Source organism: Pygoscelis adeliae, unplaced genomic scaffold, assembly GCF_000699105.1.
Source record: "Pygoscelis adeliae isolate BGI_AS28 unplaced genomic scaffold, ASM69910v1 Scaffold445, whole genome shotgun sequence".
Taxonomy (NCBI): domain Eukaryota; kingdom Metazoa; phylum Chordata; class Aves; order Sphenisciformes; family Spheniscidae; genus Pygoscelis; species Pygoscelis adeliae.
This window is the reverse complement of record NW_008824894.1, coordinates 1,577,131-1,594,111: the sequence shown is the minus strand read 5'-3', so window position 1 is coordinate 1,594,111 and position 16,981 is coordinate 1,577,131. Positions and strand designations below refer to the sequence as shown.

Sequence of the window (16,981 nt, the reverse complement as noted above, 5' to 3'; positions counted from 1 at the left end):
GGACCCCCCCGAGATGAGGTTTCCTTCCCTCCCCAGCCCCAGGGCCCCTGGGGTATTTTCCAGGCTTCAGGCAGAGCAGGAACCACCCCTTGGGCTCTCTGCTCGGGTCAGCACGCGTGGGGCAGGGCGGGCGGTATTTGCTCCCTCTCGGGTTATTTTGCAGAGCGATTCCTTGGTGTCGGTGTGACGTTCCCCATGGAAGCTGCTGCAGAAGCTCAAGACTCTTTTGGGGAGTGAGGGGTTGTTTTTAAGACTCAGACTGAGCCTTGTTTAGAGTGGCTTGGAGAGGTTCAAGCAGTACAGAGCCAGCCCGGCAGGCTGCCGAGGGGCCCCGGGCAGGAGAGGGAAGTTTGTTTAACAGCAAATTGGGAAATCCTCCTTTTCCTGCAGGTAGGAGATTGGTGTGGATGTGATCAACGGTGTTAGATCCCCCCCCAAAGTAGAGGTGGAGCCCGGATGAATCTGTAAACGGACTTGCTGGAGCAGGGGAAGGCTGGGATCCTGCAATGGTGAGTCTGATACGGTATGAAGGCAGGCCTGGGAAATCCACATTTGATGCTCTGGCACCTCTGTTCAGAGGCAGAAGTGATCCCGAGGGCTGGAGGCTTCTGCCCAGCTGGCAGTCAGGAGGGGCTGTGCTCACTGGTGTCTCTAAAGGTGTAAACATCTCTGTGGTTCCCCTGTGTTTCACATGCTATTTCCCAGAGTGGGCAGCAGGAGGGCTTCGCTGTTGCTTGTGGGATTCTCTAGAGAAGCCTGCCTCTGGCTTTAGTGTTCTGAGAAAGTCCAGGTCAGACTTGCATTGTTTTCTAACGAGGAAATTTGTCTTTCTCCGTAGGCTACAAAACCCAAGAAAAGTTTAAGAGGTATGTATGCTTGTGTGCTTTCCTTTCGCTGTCCATAGGTGCTTTGATCTGCTGGGAACGTGTGGGACAGAGGAGGGGGGACACTGGGATCAGGTGGCAGTCCTGGCTACTGAAATGTTCCATAGCCCTTGTCTGAAAGATGCAGTTGAGTGCATCGTGTCATTCCTGAACTAGAGATAGTCAGCAGCCTCTCACGTCAAGTGGATTTGCTTATTGGTGTTCTATCTTCCTCTCTTGTGGGCTTTCCCAAATCTAGGGGAGAATATATGCATTTATTTCAGTTCTTCCCCTCACTTACTCCCTAACTGCTTGTTTGGAGGCCTCCTGCAGCCCCTGATACTGAAGCAGTGCTTTTGGGGTTGCCCATGGGCTCTGAGATACTGCGGGGTGAGAGCTCACAGATTAAGTGCTGCTTGTGGCCAGTGACTAACTGAATAGAAAGTAGCTGACTCACTTGATAAAGATATCCTATTTCTGACTAAGCAAAGCCAAATCTTTTATCCACAAAATACTGGATCAAGTCCTGGCAGTTCTCTCCAGACCAGCAAGGAAGGCCTTATGCTGATGATGCTTGAGACCAAACCTTTATTCTTGGGGGATTTCCAAAGAGCAAGTCATATTGAAATTGGGAGCTTTTCTACACCTGCTTGGTGAGCTCACCCGCCTCAACACCTTTAATTTGTCTCATTTCAGGCTCTATTGATGACGTGCTTGGTGACCTCCTGGGTTATGATGGTAAAATGAACCTTCTTTGTAACTAAAAGGGCAGCATCCTTGTACTCTTACTCCCCTCCTGGGAGCAACAGCCTGGGAGCAATGGCTGGTGCAACAGCCACTGATCGCCGAGGGCTCCAGTTGTAAGGTGGGATGAAGCAGGGAACAGAGCAGAGAGCAGGGTTTCCCAGAGTCAGAGGCCATTGAATAGGTTGGACATCAGCTTGGGGAGGCGAAGTGAAGTTCATCGCCGATTAAAAGCCTCTGCGGCTCATGGGGAGACAGAAAATCCCTCTTTGGAGTGCCTAGGCCAGGAATATGCCCGTGTCCGTCATCCTAATCTCTTCCTGTCTTGTTTCCAGATGAAAGCCCTGTTAAATCTGCCAGAGCTTCCCAGCTGGCCGGGGGCAGCAGCGGGAGAGCCCGGGGCACCAGCTCGCAGGCTAGCAAGAAGTGAGTGCCTTTGAGACACAGCCTCTCCCGCTTGGAGATCTCTCTGTGCTCCCCAAGTCCTTCTGACCTGCCCTGTCCTTGGCTTCTCCACCTTGCTTCCTGCTCTGATAGCAATTGCCTGGGAAAGCGAGTTACCTGCAATGCCTTTGGGAACTGGGAGCCCAGAGCCTGAAGCTTTCCAGCAAGAGTTAGGTGTCCCCAGCCCTGTACATCTTCTGTAAATCTCCCTTATAACAGTTGCTTTCTTAAATATAGCAGTCCCAGCACTACTATCTTTTATCCCAGTGCTTATTTTAGCCTCATTTTCTGTTGTGTGATGTGGCTGCCGCAGTGTGCCCATGTGGTCCCCTCCACCTCCCGCCACCTGGCCTGGCTGTCCCCAGGGCACCCTTGCCGAGCTCACGTGTGGTGCTGCTAACCCCCGGGCTTGTGTCACAGGTCCTTTCTAGAGGATGATTTCTTCAGCAAACTCCCTGCAGAGGACATCGAAGCTGCAGAGGTGAGCCCAAATTTCAGGAGAGAGCCCGGGTGTCCTGAGGGCTGGGACTGAGCCAGGCCAGGCTTGCCCCTGGTGTCACCCCATCCAAGTCAGCAGTGGGATATCGGGGATGAACCATGAAGTCTGGCTGAAGAGGTAACCCCTCTCTGGCATCGCTGTGGGGTGGGGAAGATGGGACTGGGGAGTGGGTGGATGGTGGGAGAAGGGCTTCCAGGTGCCCTGGGTGAGACGGAGCAAAGCCAGGGGGGCACATTGTGCTGCAGCCCAACCTTCCTGGGGGCGCTTCAGATAAAGTGTTGTAGGAAGGACCCTTACCCAAAGCAATGGCCTGGGTGTTCCTGATGCTTCCCCCAGAGGCAGCAGCATCTCAGCAAAGAAATCAAGGTGCAGGGGGTTTCCAGTGAGGGGGACGCCAGGAGGAGTTGGACATGTATTCTTCCATCCCATAAAATGAGGAAAACCAGGGGCCAGAGTGTGGAAGCAAGGGGTGAGGAGTTTCTAAAGTCTTGAAACTCTTCCAAAGCTTGTCTCTGATCTCTGCCCTCCTTGGCTTGCAGGGATCCAGTGCCTCCGACGCAGACCCACAAGCTCTGCTGCAGACCCTGAAGGTAAATGCATAAGTATCCTTCGTCTCAGCCCCACGTGTGCTGCAGCCATGGCCTCCAGCACCAGCCTCCAAAGGGAGAAGCAGCGCTTGAGGCATTAGCAGCACTCACCTTGCTCCCGTCCTCATCCTGTTGCTTTCCAGGACATGGATGACATGGAAGCTGATCTCCTGGGAATATCGAAACCCAGTTCTGGGCCAGGGAAGACAACCGTGAAAGGTCCTGGGAAATGTGACTCCTCGGGAGGAGCGGTAAAAACCTCAGGGAAGCTGTTAGCTCCTGAGAAAGGTAAAAAGGAGATTCTGTTCTTTTCATAGCCTGGTTCCAAATGAGCAGGGGGGATTTTCTTCCGGGATAGGGAACAAAAACTGGATTTGTTCTTAAAATCTTTTTCCTGGTCCTTTTTGGGGCTGTCCCAGTCACAGAGTGTTACTCTGGCCATGTGTTCTACCTTGGGAGATCCCTGGCCTGGCCTCTTGTTGTGGTGTGGTAACATCACTAACGTCAGCAGCAACAACGGCCACGCTGCCGCCTCCCACCAAACACCATTTGGCCCTTCTCTGATGCAGGTCAAAGACCAGGGATCTGCCAGGTCTGCGTGGAAGGAGAGCCAGAGGGGTTGCATTTAAGACATGCCAGTCCCCAAACTGCCCTGCTTTTCCCCAGGCCCTTTTCTCCTTCTCTGCTTGCAAGGAGACCCCTCCAGAGAGGCTTCCCACCCCGCAGGGCTGCGGGGGGACTGTGTGTCACAATATGTGCTTTTAGGGGGCTGCTGCCAGAAAAGTGACCTTCAGCCAGGGTGGGAGAGGGGTGTCTCTGCAGCATCTTGTCTCTGAGAGCCGTGGCCGCTCTTTCTAGGAGAGTCTGTACCTGTGGTGGAGAAGAAGCCGCTCTCATCCCCCCCTGCTTCCCGGCAGTACAAGAAATTTAACTTTGAAGGTAGGATGTTGCTTCACTTCAGCACGTAGATGCATGGGGGCAGCTGAGGACTCTGCCCTTGCTCTTCGCCCATAGCTTGCCTCTTTTGGTAACCAAAGGCTTGGCTGGTTAATGAGATACTGAGTCCTTCACCCCTACGATGCCGGTGCAAATCTAATCCTTCAGAGGTGACCAAAGGGAAAAAAAATTACAGCTCTGTGTTTGAGGCCCTCCCCAGCACGGGGCTGGGAGGCGATTCCTGGGGGCATTTGCATTTTCACGTGTGCTTTGGTTTTTCATGACTGTCTGTAACACTTGGGAGCCCTTGTGTCAGGGGGGCTTCCGTCCAACTTCCAAACAGGGGGTGGTTTCCTGGCACAGCTGAGATCTGGTTGTCAAAGCCTGCGCTTTAACCAAGATCAGCATCTGTTAAAATCACCAGTGGGCTTTAGGTGATTTAGGTGGGCTTTCTTCTCCCCTTTTTCTTTGTCTAAACAGTGTTAAAGCATTAAAGCACCCAAATTTTGAGTTGTTTTCTTCTAGAAGAAAGAAAATGTGGAAAAACTGAACAGAAATGTAACTCATGAGTGTTTTGAAGTTCAGGGAGACTCAAGGGTATCCCAGGTCCCTGCAGAACCTGCATTCATGGCTTTGGGCAGATACGGTCTCCTGTCCCCATGTGCGCATGGTGGGGGATAGTGCTTGGCTTAGCGCAGAACTGTTCTTCTAAATAACGTTGGTTTTGTTTGTTTTTATTATTATTCTCCTTTCCTGCCCCTACGGGGTAATTTGCAGATTTAGATGATCCTTTGGCAGGGCTTTTATCTGATGAGGAGCAGGATGCTCCCAAGAAGCCAGCTCAAACAGGCACTAAAAGCAGCTCTGAGAAAAAAACAGAACGGAGCAAAGAGAAAGGTGAGCAGGGTTGCTCGATGCACCCTCTTTGTATTAAATGAATCAGCAGCCTGGGTTAGTTCGTGTGAGGTCCAAGCTGGTGAAATTGAAAGCCACCTAGTCCCGTCTTTGATTAACCAGTATGGTCATTTATAGAGCAACTTGGTAACGGGGTTAATTGTGACACAGCTCACAGAATGCTTGATATTTTCAGCGTGCCACAGGTTACAGAACTGACCGTGCCACAGGTTACAGAACTGACCTTTCCTTTCTGGGAATGGAGGGTCAGATCTTACCTTTGACCTCATCCAGCCTGTTCTGCACGTTGCCAAATGAGAACAAGTTTTCTGGGTCAGGATTTGGGTGGCTGAGGGCATCACCGGTCCACGACAAACCACAGCTGGGGCATCACTGGGTGGGATCCAGCTGCACTGTGGCTGTGTTACAGGCACTCATCCCTCTTGTTCCTGCAGCAGGGATGCTAATGGGTCTGATAGTCCCCTAAAATAGCCTTTCAACTCAATAAATCCACTCTGGACACAAGTAGCAGCTGGTGGGTTAGGGCAAGAACTAAGGTGCATTGGTGGAGCAGGGACTTTGGACAAAGGGGGGCAGGAATTATCTGACTGGAAACTTGCAAAGCTAAAAAAGCTCCTGGTGTTAGTCAGAGCTGGAAACCCCAGTGACACCCAGCAATGTCCCATCAGCGGATGCATGGCCACAGACCAGGCAGTGGTGCGTTGCCACTTTGTCACTTGCTGTGAGATTTGGTCACTGGAAAGAATTATTTAAAAAGGACTTTGTAAATGGTCCTGAGAGAGAAGAGCAGGCAGGGTTGCTTTGATCTTTTGTTAAAAAAAAAAAAAAGCCCTGATCAAACCACCTACCGTGTGTGATCCCATCCGCAGAGCCACCCTCACCCCAGACGCCCCTGCACACCGTGGCCCCAGTCCGGAGGAGGGAGGAGCTCACGTTTGAAGATGATGGTGACGACCTGATCGATGCACTGGGATTTGGCAGTGGCCCAAAAGGAGATGAGAAGCAGGGAAAGAAGGCAGAAGAGTAAGGACAGTGAAGAGGCAGTGGGAGTAAAGCAGGGGATGGCTTGTGCGTTGAGATGGTGCCACCATGCTGGGTGGGGGATGCTAGAGCTTCTGCCTGTGGGTCCCAGAAAGGAGCAAGAGCAGCCTTGTTTCGCAGAGAAGAGCCAGAGCACACTGGCAAGGCTGTGTGACGAGGAACAGCGCTGCCTCTCGGAGAAACCCATCTGCTGCTCTGTCCCCAACAGAGAGGAGCTCCGGCCAGCCCGCTCCAAGCTGGATGAGTTGCTGGGACGAGGCTCCGTGGCCAAAATCCTGGAACAGCCAGGCACGGGAGAGCGCAGGGAGTTCAAACTGGATAAGAAGTACCAAAAGCAGCCAGGTGAGCGCAGCCAGGGATGCTGGGAAGGTCTGCAGTGGTGACAGCGTTGGCTTGGGAGAACGAGATTGATTTCTAATGCCCTTGCAGGGGACATACCCTTTCTGTAGTGGTGAGCAGGGTTGCTAACGGGCTCTCAGCGCGGAGCAGGGGGAAGGTGGCTAATGCAAAAGCGTTGTACTCTGCCCTCGAAGCAGCCTGGGAGCATTTGCACAGTAGCCATAACTGAGTTGCCTTCAGACGTGGGCTGATTCCCAGCAAAGACGCTTTTCCCAGCCACACTGGGGAGGCACGTTGCTCGTGGGTTTCCAGGGAAGATGTTTCCAGCTGTGTTTTCCCAGAGGCAGTGATCCCAGTGGGAATTGCAGGGGAGGAGGAGGAGGGCTGCTGTCTTTGCTGCTAGCTGCTCCTCTGGGCGCTGACTCAAGGCTGCTTGTCTGAACAGAGAAGCAAGAGGGTTGGGACGAGGAGGATTTTGTCTTTGGAGCGTACCAGCCCACAGTGGCCTCCACGCCCGAGGGCCGGCCGTCGAGAAGGCAGTCAGTGAGGTACGGTGCTCTGTGTGTGTCTGCTGCTCCGGCCACCAGCCACGCTGCCCCTGTGGCGGAGCAGGCAGAGTCCCCAGCATCCCCTTGCGGGCAGGTATGCGACTGCTTCTTCTTGCAGCAGGTTTTCAGCAGAGAACAGCAGTGAACCGAAACTGGAGCCCCGCTCCAAACCTCCTCCTCCAGCCAGCCGGAGCCCTGTGCGGGGCAGCAGGGCTGGAGGCGACTGGCTGGGCTTGAAAGATGAGGATTTTATGGATTTGGAGCCGCCGTCGAAGGTGAAGGCCAGTCCTGTGGTCAGCTACCCAAGTCCTGCCGCAGCTGGGCGCCCCGGCCCCACCAGCCAGCTCCCGGCTGCGGAGGAGGCAGCAGCTAAGCCCGACCCGCTGGAGGAGGAGAACTGGCTGAGCGCTGCCTTGTCTCGCAAGAAAGCCCAAGCACAGGCGAAGGCCCAGGATAGAAGTGCCAAGCCCTCGGAGGCCCCAGGCGAAGGGCTGGATCCCCGCTCTCCCGTCAGGTAAAGGCACGATTGATGGCCGCAGCACTCCCATCTGCTCCATCTGTGGCTGCTCCAGCAGGACCCCTCAGAAACCCTCGGCTCAGATTTAAGAAACTAATTTTAAGCGCTGTCTTGTCTCAGGTTGGGGTAATAACACGGGGGCTTTCTCCCACTCATCCAGCCCACAGTCCCATTACACCTTTGGGCTCTCCTTCCAGTTGTGGCCAAGACTGCACACACTGCCCCGGGTCCCACGGAGCTGTCCTGGGTCAGCACAGCCCCACAGGCTCCCCCCGTGCTCCTCGTTCCTGCCTTCATTCCCCTTCATTCCTCTTAGGTCCAGGCAAACCACCTCCTCCAGTTTGGGTTTACACAGACACAGGTTCAGACTTGTGCCATTCGAATGGGACTCAGAAGTGAACGCAGACAGCTGTGTATCATGGGCAGGGGTGTGTCAGCTGGGGCTGCGGCTGCCCAGGGGAAGGGGGTGGATGTAGCAGGGAGGAACACCGGTGTTGGAGGTTTTGGGGTGTCTTTGCTCCCTCTGCAGCCAAAAGGCTGAATCCTGCCGCAGCTGAGTGGGACAGAGGCTTTCACCTGCGAGGCAGGGACTGATGTTGGGCGAAAGGATCTTGTCTTTCATCACCTCCTCGGCTCTCCCACATGGGATGCTTTTTGCTTGCAGCCAGCCAGCCACCTCCACAGGAGCACCGCAGCAGGCAGCTGTCCTGCAGGACAAGGCAGCGAGCGCAGACGGCTCCGGGTAAGGCTTCCTTCACGTTTCAGGCATCCTCCATGGGTGAGATTTCCTGCAGAAAACAGCTGTGTGGGTGAGATGGGGGAATGGGGAGAGCTGGTAGCCAGCAGGGATCACTTTGGTCTGGGACCTCTGTAACTGGGAGGGAAGGTGGCTTTGAAGGATCGTCAGGCTCTTGCCTATTTGATCACAGTGGAACAGCCAAGCTTTAAACTTAAAGAAATGCCAAGCAGGATAATGTCCATGTGCCTCTCCCTGAGCTGTGACACTGCTGTACATCACTCGTGTCTGTGCCCACGCAGGCAGCCGGTCCCCTGGCTCAGCACGAAACGAGCCTCAGCTCACCCGTCAGAAGCTGCGAAGAGGGATCCCTCCAGAGACGCCAGCACCCTGGGTGCGTTCCATGTGGCTGGGTGGTTTGGGCAGCAGTATGCAGAGAGGGTCCCCCCCGCCCCGCAAAAAAAAAGGCAGGAGCCACAGCATCGCCCTTGGCCATGTGAACGCTGCCCAGGCTTTGACCAGCCGTTGTCAGAGCGGGCTGCCAAGCTGCAGAGTCCCACCGTCCCCATTTCATGGCGTGGTGGGGACATCGTGCTTGGGGCATGCTGAGCTCCGTAGCACTGCCTTTGGGGTATCAGAGGGCTGCAAGGGACTTGCTCTCACTGAGCAATGGGTGGGCGTAAGTTCTTGCTGTCCTTTCTCTCTCCCCCTTCCCCCCTGCTGCCCCCACACTCGTCCCACTAGTGCTGTGTGCTAGAAGACCTCCTCCTGCCCTGGGCTGAGGCTGTGCACCAGCTCAGAGGCCATTGAAAGAAGCTTAGGGGACCCGGCCGCCTCCCGAGGTGATGAGGATGGAAGAGGAGCCGTGCTTTGCCCCCAGGCTTATTCTGCAGAGCAGAGTCCCACCATCGTGTATGGGGTGGGGTGGGCGTGCGGGTATGGACAAACCTGTCTGACCCTTCATCCCTGTCACCAGCTGCTGGAGTGGAGCAGGACCCTTCTCGCTCTGCCCAGGAGACCCAGGCCCTCGTCCTTCTGGGAGGGGATGGTTCCCATTGCCATGTCTGAATCGTGGACTTGTTCAATTTTCAGTCCCCACAGCCTTGTTCCCAGGAGAGCAGGAGACGCAGGGCCCTGCCCCGCTCGCTCAGGTAGGTCTGCTGGTCCCATGTCCCCAAGAGATGCAGGGTCGGGGTGGTGATTGCAAGCCCTCCCCTGCTGACTTGCTAGCATCCAACTCTGTCCGTGCTCCCTTGGCGGGAGGAAGGATGTGCCCCGCTTTGCACCCCTAGGAGCCCGTGTTCATGGAGGCAGAGTGTTTGGAGAGCCCCGAGATGCCACAAGGTGTATTTATCAGGCCAGAGCACATGCGCAATGGATGCTTTGTAAATCATGTGCGTTTACAACCCTGCATTGCCTGAGCAGCATTTACATAGTTCCCCAGGCATATATCTATTACACTAATTAGACAACAGAGGCTCCAGTTGATAAAGGACTTTTTCTTCAGTGGGTTTTCCCCAGTATGGTGGTGAAGATGCTCTGAAATTGTTTCTAGATAACTGAAGGGGAATTAGAGCCTTTGACAGAGGGCAGCTCTTGCTTGGTCTTTGAAGCCTCCATTTCTCATCTAGCTGGGCCTCCTCGCCCTGCCCTGGTGGCAGGACACACGCTGTCTCCCAGAAGACTCATGGTCTTATCCTTGAGTCTGTTCCCAGAGAAGGAAGAGCCCAGCATGCTTGTGTCTGGGGTAGAGGCTGCTGAGTCTCAGCTGGGGAGAAGGGACCCAGACCAGCAATTGAGCAGGGTAGAGGAGGGACTGTAGCAGGCTGGGGATGGATCGACATTCCCAGGCTAGGAGGAGATGTTCTCCCCAGGGCTTTACCTCCCTGAGAGCATCCCTGTGTCTCTGCAGGTTACCACACCCAGGGAACATCTCCAGGCTGCCCCGCAGCTGCAGGTGAGCCATGTGCCTTCCTTTGGGGGCTGACGGTCACACCACAAAGCCACTGATCCTGAAGGGCCTCGGTCTTCTCTCTCCATCCCTGTAGGCAGAGTCCCCAGCCCTGGGCTTGCTGCATGAGAGGAGGCTGGGGGCTCCCACAGCCCAGCTCTACGAGGATGCATCAGGCTGTCGGGCAGCGCTGCTCAGCGCCCAGGCCCGTGTGGCAGAGCTGTGGAGCCAGGTGAGCCCCATCGCCTGCTGGATGGGGGACCACGGGTGACCCAGGGGAAGGAGAAGGGGCCATGTCCGCTCCAGATAGCATCAGGGTGACAGGGGAGAGAGGAGAAACCTCCCTGTCCAGAGATGCCTACGGCCACCAAGTGCTGCTGTGGGAGCCCTGTCCCCAGGGCGGCACAAGGACCTTCTCCCCGGGTGCTTGGCAGGTCCGGACACTGGAGCTGGAGCGGTCACAACACAAACTGTTGCTGGAGAGTCTCCAGCAGCGGCACCAGGAGGATCTGGATCTCCTTGAGAGCGCCCACAGGTACCAGGCTCTTGCCTGGGCTCCCCTCCTCTGTCAGGGCCTTGCCTACAGCCCTGTCCGTCTCTCCTGGGGTGGGAGTGCTGGGCTGCTTCCCAAATCCATCCCTGGGGCGGGCAGGCACAGAGACGTGTCAATGTGGACCTGGTGGGGGCAGAGAGCAGCCCCACGGGTGAGCCAAGGTGGGAGTCCACTCTCACCAACACTGTCCCATGGGTGACGAGGAGGAGGGAACGGTCTCATTGCCAGCACGTCCCCAAGCAGGGCACCGCACTGGGCAGTAGCAGGAGGGTTCAGGGCTCAGACTGCGGACAGTCTGCGTGTTTCCCCATCCACACAGTGACACCGATCTTCTCCTAAATCCCCGTGTGCACTTTGGGTGGAGAGTGCCGGGTATTGCCATGAAAGCAACGCTTCTTCCTTGCCGTGACCTCTCCGGGCAGGAGCCGGGTGAAGGTGGTGGAAGAGACCTACGGGCAGCGGGAGGAGAGGCTGCGGCAGGAGAAGGAGCAGCTGGCAGCTCAGCTGCTGTCACAGAGCCAGGACGCGGAGCAGGCACGGGCAGAGCTGCTGGCGCAGCACCAGCAGACCCTGGCTGCGCTGGAGCAGCAGAGCGCGCTGGAGCTAGAGCGGCTGCGAGAGCTGCAGAGGTGAGAGTGGCATGAGCGGCACACACGTGGGGCTGGTTCCCCTTTTTTGGCAAAGGAACCAGGGAACTGGGGACATGGTGAAAGGAGAAATCAGACTCCAGAAGCACGGGGTTGTGGGCAGCTTGGTGGCTTTTGGAACGGGGATTTGCTTTGTAGGTGGACACAGGTAGATCTGGCTGGAGACATCATTTCAGAGTGAATGCATTGTATTTTGAAAGACACTGAACCCACTGTTTTATCTCCCCCAAATCCCTTTTATTCAGGTCAGTGAGTCACCGATGTCCACATAGTTTGGGTCAATGAGAAACCAGTTTTTGGCAGAGAAGCCCGTAACCCCCAAATGTGGTCCATCCCAAATGTGGATGCCTGTCAGTGGGATGCCCCGTGACAGATCCCTATGCCAGCTCAGCTCCTGGGACCTGGTTCTCAGCCCCACGACCAAGCCTCTTCCATGGTGCCTGTCACGGGGAGCACTGGTTTTTAACAGAGCATGGCGGGCTCCTTCCCCGTGTCCCGCAGGGCGTCTGTCCAGGAGATGCGCAAAGACCACGAAGAGCAGCTCCAGCGGCTGAAGCGGCTGAAAGACCAGGAGATCGATGCGGTGACCAGCGCCACGTCGCACACCAGGTACCGACGGCCGGTGTCGTATCCCCACATTGGTCGCTGGCTGCGGTGTTCCCTGTCCTACAGGGAACCAGCCTCGGACCATGGCAGCAGGGGCCATCCCTTCTCCCACTCGCTGCCTCCAGGGATGCTGAGCCATTTAATATCTCTCAGTACTCCCCTAAGCAGCAGCTACATCTTTCTACAGCTCTGCTGTGACCCAGAGAGGTTTGGGGCAGGGCTGCCTGGCCTTTGGCCCACCACACATCCCCCTCTCCATCGTGGCGAGATGAAGTGTGTCCCACAGGGGTGACCCTCCCCTCTCTCCTCTCCGCAGGTCTCTGAACGGCGTCATCGAGCAGATGGAGAAGTTCTCCAGCGACCTGCACGACCTCTCACACAAGGTGGAGGCCACGCACCACACCACCTCCCAGGAGCTGGCCATGGGGGCACGGCAGCGGGACAAGCAGCTCAAGGGTACGTCTGCCATTCCTCTGCGCCGAAACAGCGGCGGGGTCCCCGCCAGGGCTGGGGACACCCAGAAAACAGGGAGAAGTTGCTCCGAGTCAGCCAGAGGCTGGGAGCTGAGGCTGGCAAAGCCTTGCCTGTGTTGGTCAGTGGACATCTCGGGGTCTCCCCTTTATAAAACGGTGTCCTGGGGGTGTGCAGAAGGTGATGAGCACAAACACATGCAGTTTTTCTGTGAATATGGTGTGGACAGAGAGGGGCTTCCCACCTCATGCTGCTCATGGCCCTGCTGCTGCCTGTCCGCAGTGCTCCAGGACAGGTTGTCGCAGCAGCAGAGGGACATGGAGGAGGAGCGGAGCCGACTCCAGGAGGTGATCGCTAAAATGGAGGCCAGACTGGGCGAGCAGACTCGGCTGCTGGAGCAGGTGAGACCACGCTATGTCCTCTGCCCGGGTCAGCCCTCCTGTCTGGTTATGGGGCGTATGTCTTGCCCAATGGAGGTTCCTGGCCTGGAGCCTGTGAATGGCATCTGTCTCTCCTCTGTGTCCGAACCCAGGAGCGATGGAGAGCAACGGCGGAGCAATCCAAAGTGGAATCGCTGCAGCACTCGCTGGAGGAGCGGCAGCGAGTCATGGCCCAGCAGCTCTCCATGGAGCGAGCAGAGCTGGAGAGGGCGAAGGTGAGGTGGGGCGGACATCTCCAGGTGCTTTTCACATGTCCTGTGAGTCTGACCGGGGCTGCACTGCGGTGTGTAGCGGAGGAAAGAACAGAGTGCTGGGCTGCAGCATCCTTCCTCTGCCTCCTCAATCCCACACCCGGTCGCACAGTGAATCGCAATCAGACCAACCCTCTGGCACACGGATGCAAGAGGCTGCTGAGTGTGTGCATGATGCATGCTGGTTCTCGAGGAGCGTGGGGCCAGAGCTCTCCATGCAGGGTTCACATCAGGCGCCATGGGTTTGAACCAGCCTCTAGATGTCGCGTGGGGTTTAGTGGCAGAGATGGGTTAAAGGAGAAAAATCCTACGGCGAATGGGACTTAGTGCTTTCTCTCTCCCTCTCTTGCGATGCTCTCCAGAGCGCTTTGCTGGAGGAGCAGAAGTCAGTGATGCAGAAGTGCTCGGAGGAGCGACGGAAGCTGGCGGCCGAGTGGGCTGAATTTCACACCCAGCAGCAGCTAAGCAAGGAGCGGATGGAGCGCAACATGGACCGAGCCTTGCAGATGGACTCCCAGAGAGAGGGCACCATCATGAGCCTGGCCAAGGTACCGCAGCGGAGCCCCTTCCCGTGGCCTCCAGCACCGCCTGGCAGGCTCACAGATGGGTCCTGCCCACAGGGGAGACGTTCAGAGCTGCCTTCAGGTGTTTAAGACAGACGTCACTCGGGGTGGTGAGAATCAGGCTGTTCCAGGAACAGCCTCCACCAGCCTGTTTTAGATGTTGACTGCAGCATCAGTCACCTCTGTCTCTCCCCTTTACCTGTGAGGAGTTTGGGCAGCCAGACCAGGCGCAGCTGCCTCCGTCGTAAGTCTGGTGAGAGGAAATCCCCATGGTGGGTTAGACAAAACCTCCCTGTGCCATGGGGACATGTCCAGAGCCAGTTCTGTGCCCCCCTGGGGTTGTCCAGAGGGGATACATGGCACAGACAGTGCAGCAGAGCTGCATTTTTAAGGGCTACCAGGGTGGAAAATAACCATTCAGGCTGGATATTTCTACTGCTGACAAACTGCCATGCCTTGAGTGTGTTTTAGGGTGTGCAACATGGTGAGGGGCCCCATCCTTTCTGAGGAAGGAGTGTGTGTGCATGTGTGTGTGTGTGTACAATCCCAGCTCTGCCAGCCCTGGTCCCCAAGGGTGGGTGGATGAGGCACTGCTTGAGCACCTGGTGGTGTTGCTCTGCACCTCAAACTGGCACACACAAGGAGCTCAACAGGGGCAGATCTCTCCCATCGCTTGGGAAGACCTGAGACAGTGTCCAGGACAGGGCAGGTAATGCATTGGTCTCCCCTGTGCCCATCCTAGGAGCAGGCAGAGCTGAAGCTCCGGGGCCGCGAGCTGAAAGCCGAGGAGGAGCAGCTGGCGAAGGACAGGGAGCTGCTGGCCGAGGCCTGGCAGGAGCTGAGGCTGGAGAAGGAGAAGGTGAACGGGGCCGTATTGCGCATCCGGCAGCGGGAGGAGGAGATTAAAAGCATGACCAAGGTAAGCGGAGCATCTGCGCCGCAGTTCACAGCTGTATGTGGGCCAGCAGCAAAGCCGGGGTTTCACACCCCTCCTGAAGTCACGAATCCTGATCCTGTCCTGGGAGGGGAATAAGGGGATGCACAAAGGAGCCCTGTCCCCGGTCTCCCCAGCCGCTCTGCCTTGCAGCTCTCGTCCCAGAAGTATGAGGAAGGGGAGCAAGCCCTGCGGGAGGCACGCAGGATGGAGTCTGAGCACCAGACCAAGCTGCAGGTCATGCAGCAGCAACTGGAGCAGCTGAAGCAGCAGGAACAGCGTCTGCACCAGGTAAATACCCCCTCACCTTCCCTTCTCGGTCTGGGGCTGCCATGCCAAGGACCTGAACCTTTGCCAACAGCTTCTCTCTCTTTCTCCTGGGGATGGGGCAGGAGCGGCTGAGCATGGCTCACCAGAGGAGACAGCTCGAACAGCTACGTGAGGAGCTGCCCAACAACCCCGTGATGCCACTGACCACAGACCAGGACCTCAGTGCCCCTACGGAAGGCCTCTCCAGCATGCTGTGTAAGGCTTCCTGCATGCTGCTGATGGGAAGGGACGTGCTGGGGGGCAGCTGCACTTGTATTCCACTTCTCAGGAGGCTTGGGATGTTCCTGGGGGCTGTTTTAGTTCCCCTGTATATAAACTACAGATGTGAGTTGGTGTCGGCCTCCTTGTCCTCTGAAGGAGCTCGGCGGAGCTCTCTGAGCCAGGGCAGTGCTAGGAGGGGGTAGAAGGCTCAGGAAGAGAGAGAGAGGTGGATTAAAGCCCGTTTGCCCTGGGAGGCTGGGGAGGACCCTGCTGCAGGGACATGCAGGCTCAAAAAAAGGGATGCTCTGTTGTCTCCATCTGCAGTTCCTCTAACGGTGGCGGCACCACATGCTCGGGCTCTTGTTCCAGGCTTTCTGCCTCCCATCAGGGTGCTCCCTCGGCACAGCCTGGGGGATAGCAGAGAAACCCTGGCCACGGCCGGCCCCACGGAGCTCTATGCCAAACTGCTGCTGCTGAAACACAGGGCCCAGCAGGTGAGGCTGTGGAGAGATCGGGGCTGGAAGGGGCTTCGAACCAGCTGGGTGGGAGCAGGGCTGGGTGAAGCCTGATTCGGGCCTGATAGCCACAGGGTGGGGTGTCTCCTAAGATCATTACCGAGCCGCTGGGCTGGGCTTGCAGAAGCCGTGGGCACCTAGAGGGGTGATACCAGAAGCAAGGACGGGTGGATCCTCACAGCTTGTCTCAGGTTGGCTCGATGTCCAACCTGAGGTGGACATCGTTCCTGGCTCGATGGGGTTGCCCCTCTCCTCACCCAATCCCTGGGTGGGAGAAGCCAGCTCTGCTGGACTCTGGCTTCATGGTGTCCCCCAGCCTTTCCCGTCAGCCCCCTGCTTCCCTGCTGGGCCCTTCCCCAGGTGGGGATGCTCTTTGAGGCTTCCTCTGTGGGTCTCGCTCAGAGTGTGAGGTTATGGGCTCCGGGGGGGAGCCCATACACCCCGGAGGGTATGAGGGATGGGTACCTGCCCACTGCTCACTACATGAAGGAGGGTTTGGGATACCTTCCTCACTCATGAGCGACACCCTGGAGTGTGACCCCTGTTTCTGTGGCACACTGATACCCAGCCCATCCATCCCTCTCTTCTCAGGACCGCGATTTCTTAGAGGATGAGCAGTTCTTCCTGGAGACCCTGAAGAAAGCGTCCTACAACACTTCATCTCTGTCAGACTGAGGTGGTGGCATCCCCACGCGCTATCCCAGGGATGGCTGCGTCTGTCCTCGCAGGAGGCTACTGTGCCCTCCACATGGGGGAGGAAAACAAACAATAAATAATCCCAGTTCTCAGCTGAGGAACTGTCCTTCTCTTTAAAAGCGATCTCCGTGTTCAAAGTGTGAAATCCATCCCTACGGGCTGTGAAGCCACAGTTTGGCCTCCATCCCTCGGGGCGAGTGCCACTGGCCACCCGGCGGGCACTGCCAGGAGGCAGTTGCCCTCGTGGGGGTGGATTCGGTCGGCCACGCTGCTGGCCCCTCGCACAGGCAGCGCCTGCCCCTGGGCCGCGACAACCAAAGTGTTAGGGGGGATTGCGGACGTGTGGCCGAGCTGCAAGGCCGGGCGAGGCAGAGCTGTCACGGCCGCGTGCCTTGGGGCTCGGGTTCACCAGCACCCCGAGGATGTTCCACAGCTCACGGGCCACTCCAGTTTGTACTTTTCGGGCCTTTTTCTGAAGAAACCTGGCTGTTGTGCCGGGCTTCGCCTCCCCTCCCTGCTGCCCCGGGGTTATGCAGCGGGGCCGCCCCGCTCCCTTCAGCGGGCCCTGCCCTGGGTACAGAGGAGCCAGGGCGGAGGTGGGGAGGGGTGGCCCGGGCGAGGGATCAGCCCGCCGCGCTGGGGCGGCTGTGGGGA

The 16,981-nt window shown here is 57.1% G+C and overlaps 1 protein-coding gene across 4 annotated transcripts; it reads left to right on the top strand.

Annotated features, from left to right (window-relative positions):
• Positions 1 to 396: 396 nt before the first annotated feature.
• Positions 397 to 16,424, top strand: FBF1 (Fas (TNFRSF6) binding factor 1). Of its 4 annotated transcripts, none has more exons than XM_009324567.1 (30): positions 397 to 509; positions 839 to 866; positions 1,560 to 1,601; positions 1,943 to 2,033; positions 2,472 to 2,532; positions 3,090 to 3,140; positions 3,281 to 3,425; positions 3,996 to 4,076; positions 4,851 to 4,970; positions 5,858 to 6,011; positions 6,238 to 6,371; positions 6,814 to 6,916; positions 7,038 to 7,430; positions 8,098 to 8,175; positions 8,472 to 8,563; positions 9,262 to 9,320; positions 10,082 to 10,126; positions 10,218 to 10,352; positions 10,555 to 10,655; positions 11,096 to 11,302; positions 11,822 to 11,929; positions 12,243 to 12,382; positions 12,680 to 12,798; positions 12,930 to 13,052; positions 13,451 to 13,636; positions 14,394 to 14,570; positions 14,739 to 14,876; positions 14,978 to 15,110; positions 15,441 to 15,610; positions 16,223 to 16,424. In XM_009324567.1, exons 1-30 carry the CDS (start codon positions 507 to 509, stop codon positions 16,304 to 16,306), a joined length of 3,501 nt encoding a protein of 1,166 aa, XP_009322842.1. In that variant the 5' UTR covers positions 397 to 506; the 3' UTR covers positions 16,307 to 16,424. The 4 variants fall into 4 exon arrangements, with proteins under 4 accessions (XP_009322842.1, XP_009322843.1, XP_009322841.1 ...); XM_009324568.1 differs by having other exon boundaries at positions 7,035 to 7,430; positions 15,486 to 15,610; XM_009324566.1 differs by having other exon boundaries at positions 7,035 to 7,430.
• The last annotated feature ends 557 nt before the right edge of the window (positions 16,425 to 16,981 follow it).

Coding starts and splice junctions, on each gene's coding strand:
- FBF1 (XM_009324566.1), top strand. Junction 4,971..5,857: donor AGAACGGAGCAAAGAGAAAG/GTGAGCAGGGTT, acceptor TCCCATCCGCAG/AGCCACCCTCACCCCAGACG. Junction 12,799..12,929: donor AGACTCGGCTGCTGGAGCAG/GTGAGACCACGC, acceptor GTCCGAACCCAG/GAGCGATGGAGAGCAACGGC.